General features: G+C 59.4%; 2 protein-coding genes across 3 annotated transcripts in view; both read right to left on the bottom strand.

Annotated features, from left to right (window-relative positions):
- GNB1L (G protein subunit beta 1 like) overlaps positions 1–8,835 on the bottom strand; it is a 45,902-nt gene extending 37,067 nt beyond the window's left edge. The window contains exons 1-2 of one of the 2 annotated variants that reach the window (XM_082641588.1): positions 8,812–8,835; positions 8,656–8,712 (exon numbers count right to left, since the gene is read on the bottom strand). The gene's annotated coding sequence lies outside the window, so the exon portion shown is untranslated. Of the gene's footprint in view, positions 1–1,626; positions 1,896–8,655; positions 8,713–8,811 lie in introns of those variants that run through there. The other variant, XM_082641589.1, reaches the window with a different exon arrangement.
- RTL10 (retrotransposon Gag like 10) lies at positions 4,757–8,844 on the bottom strand. The gene is made up of 3 exons (XM_082641587.1): positions 8,812–8,844; positions 8,656–8,712; positions 4,757–7,072 (listed from the first exon to the last, which is right to left on the bottom strand). Exon 3 carries the CDS (start codon positions 6,845–6,847, stop codon positions 5,705–5,707), a length of 1,143 nt encoding a protein of 380 aa, XP_082497713.1. The 5' UTR covers positions 6,848–7,072; positions 8,656–8,712; positions 8,812–8,844; the 3' UTR covers positions 4,757–5,704.
- Between the last annotated feature and the right edge of the window lie 2,250 nt (positions 8,845–11,094).

The following is an 11,094-nucleotide window of genomic DNA, read 5'->3' on the forward strand; positions in this document are numbered from 1 at the left end:
TAAATCAGAAATAGTATCGTGGCTGGGCATCTGTCAACGCCCGGCTGGCGACCTTGGATTCACTGAATCCTCTGTCAGTATCCATGGCTTCAAAGATGCGGATCCTGGGGAGGGGTTCCGGGGAGGCAGCTCCCTGGCCCGGGGAGGGGGTGGGGAGGAGGACGGTGCCACAAGCGGCCCCGTGCTTAGTGGGCCTCAGAGCCCATTGGGGAGGCGGGAACCGGGCACCATCCCTACACTGCCTTCCCCCAACCCAGCCATGCCTGCCTCCTAGGGCCTGACGTGTCCGTGTGTGCCTGCCCGCCTCTGGTACAGCGTCGCCCAGGAGCCCAGGTGGTGGCCTGTTGTGCCCGGTTGTGCACAACCTGAGGCTGGCAGGCCCGTGCTGGCTGTTCTGCACATGCACGGGGAAGACTCCTGAGCCCAGCCGGCAGGAGGCCCCCGAGTCCCGACTACAGCCTACCCACCCCGCCCCCCGTGGGCAGGACACCTCCCCGTGAGCCGGAGGGTCCACAAGCAAACTCGGGGATGGCTGTGGACATGAGTTTCCGAAGTAGAGCTGAGTGCTGTGCTCCTGAGGCCCGGAGAGGACAGCCACCCACCCATCCTGGGCCTGAGCCTCTTGTTCAATCCAAGAGAAGCAAGTCACCTGCTCCTGCAAAGCCTGGGAGGGACGCTGCTCCCTCTGGCAGGATCCACTGCTCAGGCAGCAGCAGCGCTGACCTCACCTCCCTGGGGCAGCATTCTGGGCCCTTGGGCAGCTGCCAGCAATTTGTGTGAAGCCCCTTGGGGGCTGTGAGTGTCCCTTCCAACTCGCCCAGTGTTTGGGGAAGATGGCCACGGAGGACCAGGCTCCTCCGCTGGGGTCAAGGTCCATGTGATGTGATGGGTGCCTGGGCAGAGGTGAGCACAGCCCGTTCTCCCCAAAGCACCTCTGTGGCCTGACCAACACAAGGTACGAAGGACTTCCCTGAGGGCTTGGAGGCGCCAATTGGACTCCTTGGGATGGGGGGGACAGGCCATCATTGCCGGGCCAGGAGGAAATGCCAGGGTGAGGAGCCACTGGTCCAGGAGCTGGAGATGGCAGGAAGGAAGGCCACTTGGGCGTTCTCAGCCGGCCTGCCTGGCACTTATGGGCTGGGGTGAGACCAGCCAGCAATGGGCTGCTGCCCTGGTTGTTCCCGGTAAACGCACAGAAAAGCTCCATGTTTTACAGGAAGTGGGATCGTTCCCAGGCACCAGCACCGGCCTCTGGGGCCCACTTCCGCCAGGAGGGATGGTCCACAGGGGCCAGTTCCCCAGGGCTGACATCAGTGCCCAGACGGCCCTCCCCAGGGCCTGGGACGGGGCCGATGCCCGTGGGCTGGTGCCCAGGAAGCTCCCGTGAACCCAGTCCCACTTGGAGAGGGGCCCCTAAGCATGGTGGTGGTGAAGGACGCTATCACTTGAGGCCTCTCGGGGGCCAATGTGGCACTCCCAGCAGCCAGCAGGTGTCACTGCACCATGGCTGCACTTCTGCCACCCGCACAGGCAGGTGTAAGGGCGCGGGCTCACTCCCAACCGCTGGCGCAGGGCGGCACTGCTCGGACGCACAGGTGGAAAGCAGCCAGGGACGTCCCTCTTCACCTTCTTACGGCCCCGCCAACAGGGAGACAGGGCACCCAGGGAGAAGGAACGGGCTGTCAAGGGCGCCCTGCAGGCCAGGAGATTCCAGAGTCACGTGAAAGGAAGAATGTTTAAACTTGGGAATATAGAGTAATGTCTTCGCACCCTCTGTAGGGGTCTCAGATACAGAACAACCGGACACGTCCTGCTCGGGGCTGGAGCAGCTCTGCACACAGGGGCGACGTCAGAAGGATGCTCACGACAGCACTTCCCAAGGCTGCAAAGATGGGAAACAAAGAAATCCACGTCGGGCGTTCTCATGGCCCAGCTGTCTCCCCGAAGTTCCCATGTTGAAGCTCCACACCCAGCACCTCAGACGTGGTTGTGTCCAGAGGCTTCAAAGAGGGGATTAAGGTTCAATGCGGTCATATGGTGGGCCCTGATCCAATAGGACTGGTGTCCTCATAAGGGGGCAAGGATACAGACATGCTGAGGGAGACCGTGGGGGGACACACAGCGAGGTGAGGGGCCTCGGGAACAGCCAGCCCTGCCAACACCTGGATCTCGGGTGCCCAGGCTCCAGGACCGGGAGGAAGCACCTCCTGTCGCTTAGGCCATGCAGCCTGAGCAGGTGCGCACGGGGATCTCTCCCCACGGCCCATGTGGCCCCCCCTCATGGCTGCACGGCTGTGTCCCGCTGCTCGGCGCTGAGGGCCCCACCCACTTCGCAGGAGGGCGCAGCAGCTCCCTCAGGCCAGGGGAACGGAGGGGGGTGACGCGCACCACTAGTGGTTCACAGCGGCCCTTCCCCAGCCTCTGCGGTCGTGGAGAAATGTAGCCAGTGGAGCCGTCGGCACGGCCCGAGGGACCACAGCGGACGGGGTGGCCACGATGTGGAGGTTCTCTTCCTGCAGCACAGTCGGCCTGCCCTGACCAACACAGCGCCAGCAGCCTGGTGACCGCACTCCTCGCTGCCAGACCTCCAGGCTGTTAACAAGGCGGTGACCCCCACTGGGCACTCAGCCCTACCCCGCCCCCTTGAGGACCAGTGATTCCAATGGCTCGTGGTTCAGCCGAGACCAAGCAGCCGCCACCTGCATGCGGGCCAGGGTTCAGCGCGCCCAGAGGCCTCCTGCAGTTCCCGGCACCTAGAACGTCTCGAGTCCTGGAATCACAGCAGAAAATCTGCCCGTACCTCCCCATGGTGCTTTTGTGACTTTTTACCGTTAAATCTTTAATCCACCTGGAGCACGGCTGGCACAGAGTGCGTTTCACTGTTTTCCAGACAACTGACCAGCTGCTCCAAGTCCTCTCACTGAATGATCCACTTTACCCCCATTAATTGGAAACAGCCCTGCCAGCGTGAACTAAACCCCTGTATTTATTCGGTTTTATTTCCAAGTTCTCTGCTCATCCTTCCACACCAATTTCCATGTCCTTTCGTTCCTGCAGCTTTAAAAAATGTTCTGTATCTCACAGTACCTCACCCTCAACACTTCCGGTGTTTGAAGTTTCCTTGGACACAGGCGCTTTACAAACCCTCCCACAGTGCCCACCGTGTCCCAGCTTTAGAAAATGAGACCTCGGGGTATTTCCAAGGGAAGCGAGGGACAGACACAATGGTCTGGAAGGCACGCCCCAGCACAGCCCGCCCTGAGCACATCCAGCAACACTGCCAGGCCCAGAGCACCCTCCTCCAGGTGGGATGCCTACGTGTGCAGAGCCAGGAGTGGCCATGACCCAAGGGCCCTTCTCCTGCCACGCGCAGCACAGCCCCCTCTCCTGGCCCTCTGTGTTCCTTCTCCCCCCGAGAGCAGCTGGGTCTTCACATCTGCCCAAAGGCAGGGCACAGTGCCAGCTAAAGATGGGGCAGTCACTTTCCGGAACCATAGGCGCTGCCTGTCTGGAAGGCCAGCGCCCTCCCACCCTCTCCCGACCCCAGGAATGGGTGACCTTGCCCTCACAACTGAGGCCTGCCCCTCCGTCCTTTTCATGGCCAGGGCACAACAGAACCCATTTTCCACAGGTCATCTGTCCCGTCTCTCCCCAAAGCCCCCAGGCCTGCCGTAGCAGAGATGACCCTCATGAGAGGTATGCTGGACCATAACCCGAGCCTGCAGGAGCCATCTGGGGCCCAAGGGGGAAAAAGCCCCCAGTGAAACCGGGGGTCAGAAGGGAAGATGGAAACGTTGGGACTGAGGGAACTCACTCCAGGTCCACTAAGTGGAGACGGGAGAGGCAGCCTGTGCAGAGGGCTGCTGACTGGGCCACCCGCCACAGAGGGCAGCTCTGGGGCCCCAATGTTGCCAATGACACCAGACCCACAGGTGGGCCAGGCCACAGCTGACCAGGACAGCCTGCAGGAGGGCCCGGGCCTGAGCAATAGCATGGGGGCAGCAGCGTGACCAGGCTGCGCTGGAACATCCAAATTTCTCCACTGGATCAGAACCAAGGGTGCACAATGATTTCTTGTCAGCTTGCTTGTTTCACTTTGGGGCTACATCGGCTTCCCACCTACTTCTAAGACTCGCAGCTGTTTTACTTACGAGGTGTCTGTGCCATAAAATAACTCACAATAAAACCACCTGAACCCAGAACCTTTTCAAGCAAATTATTAAAGGAAGTAATCCCAACAATGTCTATTTTACTTAAAATTTTTTACCATTTGCTTATTACTTTCCTTCCTAAAATGACTTTCTGATTGCAGTTATATTTCCACTTCTTTTTCTTTGCTACTCTCCAGGAAGGTGTTTTGTTTTCCCAATTGTAGGACCCACAGGGGCCTGAAATGTTTGCGTATCTGCCCCTTGGAGCAGATGCACTGTGCCCATCCTGTGCTGACCTGGGCTGGAGAAGCCTCCCAGTCAGCTGTTACTAGAAAACCCTCCCTGTGCAGAGCGGGTCCTCCTTCACTCCACCCTCGGCCCTGGGGACTCACAGCCCTGGCCTGCTGTCTGCTCCTCGCTTCACTGCTGGCCTGGAAGCTAGTTCTCAAGGCCACACTCCTCCCACCAAGCCTCCCATTCCCACCCATTCAGCCAGACCCTGCAATGATCCAAGCCCCCGTCATGAACCACACCTGCAATGCTGACCGGGTACTTGCGGCTGGGCCCAGGCTCTGCTCCCACTGATGGACAAGGACTCACTCAGCCATGGATCCAACTCATGTTTAATAGCACCGATTGTGTGGCAGGGACATGAGGTTGACTGATGGAGCCCTGCCCTAGGGACTCACAGTACATCCAGAGACACAAGTCATTACAGCGCTGGGCATAAGTGCTGAAGCAGCCAAGTGCACAAGTGGGTATGGAGGCAGGACTGCTGAAGAGCAGAGGGGAAGGCAGCGCAGGCCAAAACAAGACTAGATGCTAACATAGCAGGCAAATGCCTGGAAGGGAGCTGAGACTGGCAAAGAGGCCTCCACTCCACTCTCCTGCATTAAAGCTGTCCCAGTGGGCCAGGGCTGCTGGTAAGCCCGTACGTAGGGAAGCACCCTTCTCTGCCAAGACACCCTCCCACTTATACTGAATAATGAAAGCAGCTGCTTCCTCCATGCAGCCTTCCTTAACTTCCAGTCCGGAGGATAGGGGACACAGGGAGCAGAGACCGGGGCAGGAGTCAAAGCAGACACCATAGGAGTTAGGTCCAAAGGGGCTGGCACAGCGGACACAGCCCAGTCCCAGCCAGCACTGAAGGGGGTGGTTTTGGGGGGGACTAGTTACAAGGACTGTACAAACTTGATGGGGACTTATCTATGCAACTCTTTCCAACTAGCGGGAACAGGCCAGGTGAGAAGGCGCTCCCCAACAAGGTGTTGGGATGCAGCCAAGAGCCCAGTGGGAGGCAGCCTCTGGGCCACTGAGGGAGTTGGAGAATGAGGGGCACAGGACAGAGGCCACTGTCCTGCTGTACCCTGGGGTGGGGATTTAAGGGGAGCTGTTTGTGCTCAGACACGATAGATGCCAAGCAAGTGCATCTCCTGCCCAGCAACGGGGCAAGTGGACAGGGCACTACCTGGTGCACCCCATCTAGAGTGAGCTGGCAATACCCCACTATCCTGACAGGGGGGCCGTGGGGTTCCCTGGCCACGCAGACCACTTCATGACAAGGGGGCACTGCCACACCTGCCCAGGCTGTGTTTGGAATCCAGTGCTGTGGGTTGGGGCGTGGGACAGAATGGTGGCTCTCCTGGGGTCGCTGGGGTGTCCACTGCCCCCTGTGGGGTACCTAAGGATGCCTCCTGGCCTGCCTCTGTCTCAGAAACCTCCTCCTTTGTTTTCTGGGGTCCTGGACCCCCTGGGTTAGTGGGACCTGGTTTCTGGGCAGGGGGTTCAGCAGATTCTGCAACTGCAGGGACAGGTTTGGGGGCCGCCTCCCCTGGCTCGGAGGAAGATGGCCCCACAGGACCAGGACCAGTGCTGCCTGCAGAGCTGCACAAGGCAGGAGGCTCCGCAGGCCCAGGACTGCTCTCCATGGCTAGCAGCTGCTCAGATAGAGCATTTCTAGATGCGGAATTGGAACTAGAAACAGTGGGGGTGGCCAGAGCAGCGGGGACAGACCTGGGGGGAGTGCCCATGTTGAGGGCCAAGGCCTCTGAGAACCTAGCTAAGTACTGTCTCACCACAGGCAGCTGTGGGGCCACTGGTGGCTGGCTGAAGGCCAGAGGCAAAGAACAGGGCCCTGAAGCGTGGTACTCAGCAAAGCTGTTTGGGTTTTGAATAACTTCCTCAAGATCCTGGCAAAAAAGCTCATAGTTGTCAGGCAGGGGCAGGTCCCCATCGAGGTAGGGGGCTGCCCACGCCCGGGCTCGGCCCGTCAGGCGCCCGAGGATCTCGCAGACGCGGCTGAGGTTGTCCCGGTAGTGCTCAAAGCGGAAGGACATGTAATCGCCCAGCTGGGCCAGAAAGCGGTCCAGCAGCCAAGGGGAGCCATCGAAGGTGCCTGGGTCCGAGCCGGGCACCCAGTGGAAGTCCACCCTGAGGGGCCGCGGGCCCATGCGCATTGCCGGGGGGCCCCTCTCTGCGGGCTTACCGCCCACAGCACCACTCGCCGAGCTCTTCTGCTCCATGGTCGTGCGCACACACACAGGGTCCCCACAGCAGGGCCGCTCAATCCAGGGATCCACTAGAGGGGTGTACGCAACCCCAGGAGTGGTCCCGTCCTCCTGCCAGGGGTGTGCATTGGCGTAGTTGGCTGCCGCCCGGATGGGATTGCGAGGGCCCTGGCGCCGGCCACGAGGCATGCTGGGAGCAGACGGGAGCTGCCACGTCAACTAGAGAAAGAACGGGGAGAGGAGGGAGGGACGGCGCCCAGAGGGTGGGCAGAAGCGGCGCGCAGACACGACGGGACAGACGGCTGTGGAGGGGTGCTCCAGGCAAGTGCTGAGCGGGGAGCTGACCACTGCGGCCTCAGAAGAGCTGAGAAGAGCTGATGGGACTGTCAGACGCAGGCCACCATCCGAGGCGATCTGTCCAAAAACAAGGTGGGAAGAGTGGGAACTACGCCCAACCACCACCACTGGGAAGCCGACCCTGGGCCCCCACCAGGAGCTATCCATGCAAGGGGGCCCAGAGGCCGGCCTGGGAGGTCCCAGAAGGCAGGTACACGCCACCTGGGATGTTTCAAGGGCAAGATGTGATGGCAGTGATGTCAATCCCAGGAGAAGAAAAAGGGGGCCAGATCAGATCCCCCTGGGCTTTCTTGGACGGCCTGTCTGGATGGCTGTCAAAGAATTTCAGGAGGAGAGTGACAAGAACAACCTTCACTGACAGCTCTAGTCATGTCCAACACTGACCCCCGATGAGGCTGGTCCTCTCGCCACCCCCAAGGCACGGTGGTGAGTATAGTCACTCGTCTATGGCCACACACAAGCCAAACAGTAAGTGGCAGAGGCAGCTGACCCCACCACACGTCACCACGCTATTTACAAGCTACGCTTCACAGTCCTGTGAACCGTCTCCCAGCTGCCCAAGCACTGTACCGTCAGGTGCAGAGTGTGTCATAAAATCTTTTTACGTCACAGCCCCAGAAGCATGGCAAGCACTACCTGTGTGCCTTCCAGCTTTCCCTCCACCCCCACACCCGTCCTGTGTCTCCCAGACTCATGTCGCTACTCACAATGAAGCCACCCCCACCCCAAACACATCCTCCCTGCATTCCCCTCCCTGTCAACAGCCCAGAATCCGATCCCCTGAGTTAAATTCCACTTGCTCTGTCTACTCTCCCCACCCCAAGGTGGTCCCTGCAAAGGGCCTGGAGAACAGTGGCCATCACCCCTGAGCAGCACAAAGAAACGCAAAACAAAAAAGGAGGTGCAGTTCCCGTCGGATGCAAGGAGCCCTCCCGCAGTCCAGCCTGAGGGTAGCCACCTCCCCAGTCTCCCTGCAACATGAGGTCCACTCCTGGCCTGCACAGAGCGCTCTCTGCTTCACCCCTCCTGGCGCTATTTCCCCAACTAGCCCTCCACACACACACACACCCCGCCCCCCACTGCTCCACCGGCTCCCACCTAGGGGCGCCAGTCTGCACTCACCTTCGGGGCGGCTTCCCACGTGTTTACCTACCCCCATCTGCGGGAGCTCCTCCAGGGGGCACGGCCTGTTGGTCTTTCCGCCCAGGACCTCCCAGGGCGGCCTGCAGCATTTGGAACCGCCAGGGCCCCCAGCACCTGCCTCCCCAACCCCCCAACTCTGGTGGCGAGGCGGGGGGTGGGGGTCTTCCACCCGAAAGCCCGTCCCATCCTAACACTAAAAACACGCTAGGGCGGCAGAGACCCAAGACACCAGGTAAATGCCGTCCAGTCCAGTTCCTCACCGAGCTCTGAAAAAACGGTGACCACGAACCACTCCCGCTCCTGACCCCTGTGAGGGGAGGGAGCCGCTGCCGTGCGCGCCCGGAACCCCGCCCCGCCTGGCTCTCGCTAATTCGGGGAGCGAGGTCCCCAGCCTGCCCGGTGCCGAGGGACCCGGCCCTTCCCCAGGACAGGACAGCGTGCGCCCGCGGAGCCGAGGCCGCGCCCGGTTCAGGCGCCGCCGCACGAAGCCCACCTACCTGCGGCCACGCGGCGCCACGACAGTCCGGTTCCCTCGACAGCGAGTCCGAGCGCACCTACAAAACGGACGAGACCGGCCGCCGTGAGGCGAGGCCAGGACCGGCGCGGACCGGGGTCGGGAAGGGACGGAAGGGCGCGGACCCCAACGCACTAACCCGCCGGCCGCAGCCTGCGAACCCAGCCACGAGCAGCTCGAGTCCGAGAACCGCCTTGTCGTGCGGCCACGCCCCCTGCGTGCGCGCAGCCGACCACTACGTCCCCGCGCCGGCTCCCGGAACGCCCCTCGCTGGCCGCCCAGCCGCGCCGCGCCTGCGCCCTGCGTCGTGAAGCCTCGGTCGCGCAGGCGCTTCCGGGCCCTGCCAGCGGGGCAGCAGGGCGCGAAGGTTGATGGGAGGGCGCTCAGCTGGACGCCGCGCCGAGTGCCACGAGAGCAGAGGGGGCCGCGTGCGCAGGCGCAGGAAGGGCCGAGTCCGAGGGCGGGCGGGGCCTCGTGCGCAGGCGCCCGCGGCATGCTGCGTTGAGGAGCGGCTCGGTGTGGCGGGATTGTGGCACCCACCTATCTCTAGCTGGGACTCAGGGACAGACGCGGCGGCCACTGTCCTGAGTTACTGCTGAGCGTCAGGAGGGATGTTGGGGCCGAGGGCACCAGGGAGGGTTGGCACAGAGGGGCTGCAGCGCTTCCTGGACGGAGTGCCCGCAGAGTACCCGTAGCTGGAGACCCGGCAGGGGCCCGGGCGCGTACGTGCGCCCAGGAGCGACGCGGCGGGGCTGGCCCCGAGGACCGTCCCCTGAGGGCCCGGTTCCCTCGCCGTGGGCGGGCTGGCTCGACTCACCCCTTAAGGCTGGACCCCGAGCGGCTGCCCAGCCAGCGCCCCGCAACAGGGAGGGCCGGTGCGGGGGAGAGCTGTTGCCCTACGTGCGAGACCTCCAGCACCTCGTGCCCCGGGGCCCCCAGGTGGGGACAGGTTACCAGGGCCAAGGCGGCGGAGGTCACTGGAAGTGATGTAACACCAGCTCCCTTTCTGCCCTGGTCTAGCGACTTCTTTCATGAAACCATCTCTGCCAAACTCACTTGCTTTGATCCTTGAAACGGAATCAAAGATTACACTGTATCTTCTCAGGGTTTGTGGGGCTTTCAGCAGCCTCGCCAAAAATAATAGAGGTGGCACCCAGCCAGGAAACGCCTCCTGGAAGTGTGAATGAAACTTGTATTTTTTGGTTGTGTCTTTCCTAATTGACCTGATAATTTAAACTTCCTGCTTCAAAGGAGAGGGGGAGTTCCTGACAGAGTTCCCGACAGTTTGGCAGCTAAGGCCAACTCAGGGCAGTCAGCGGAGAGTGGGCAGCAGACTTGTGCAAAACACCCAACCACACCCACCCAACTGGGCCACACCATCAGAAAATACCTTTTTGGGTCCAAAACTTAATTTTGTTATTCAGGCCATCTTCTATGTATATATATTTTAAATTGTGGTAAAATATACATAAAATTTATTTTAACCATTTTTAAGTCTACATTCAGTGGCACTAAGTATATTCATATTATTATGCAAACTTCACCACCATCATCTCCAGAACTTTTTCATTACCCCAAACAGAAACTGTCCCCATTAAACACTCCTCCTCACCACCCCTTTCCCAAGCTCCCAGTAACCTCTATTCTACTTTGTCTATATTAATTTGCCTATTCTAGGTACCTCGTATAGTTGGAATCACATATTATTTGCCATTTCACTTAGAAGAATGTTTTAAAGGTTAATCCATGATGTGGCACCTATCAGAATTATTGTTCCTTTTTAAGACAATAATATTCCTTTGTACATATATACAACATTTTGTCTATCCATTTATCTGTTGGTGGACACTTGTGTTCCTCCCATCTTTTGGCTGTTGTGACTGATGCTGCTGTGAATGTGGGTATACAAATATCTGTGTGAGTCCCTGCTTTCAATTGTTTTCGGTATATACCTAGGAGTGGAATTGCTGGGTCATATGGTAATGCTATGTTTAACTTTTTGAGGAACTGCCAAATTTTCTACAGTGGTTGCATGAGTTTTCATTCCTGCCAGCAATGCAGAAGGGTTCCAATTTCTCCACATCTTCACTAACAGGTGTTCTTTTCTGCTTTTTCTTTTTTCTTTTTTTTTTAAATAATGGCCATCTTAATGGGCATGATGTGGTACCTTGTGGTTTTGATTTGCATTTCCCTAGTGACTAGTAATGTTGAGCTTATGGACCTTTCATGTGCTTATTGGACCTGGATGTGTGTTTGAACTGGGAGGCCCAGAGGCAGTCGTCAGGCTCTGAAGTGTTCAGGGTTGGTGTCAGATGTGTGGCTCCCCAGAGCCAGGGCAGCAACAGAGACACGCAGCCCAAGAGGTAACGCCAGCTGCCTGAGGACTGCCAGCCTGTTAAGCCTGCCTGTGCTGCTTGCCCCT

Source organism: Mesoplodon mirus, assembly GCF_964341445.2.
Source record: "Mesoplodon mirus genome assembly, chromosome: 13".
Lineage (NCBI taxonomy): Eukaryota > Metazoa > Chordata > Mammalia > Artiodactyla > Ziphiidae > Mesoplodon > Mesoplodon mirus.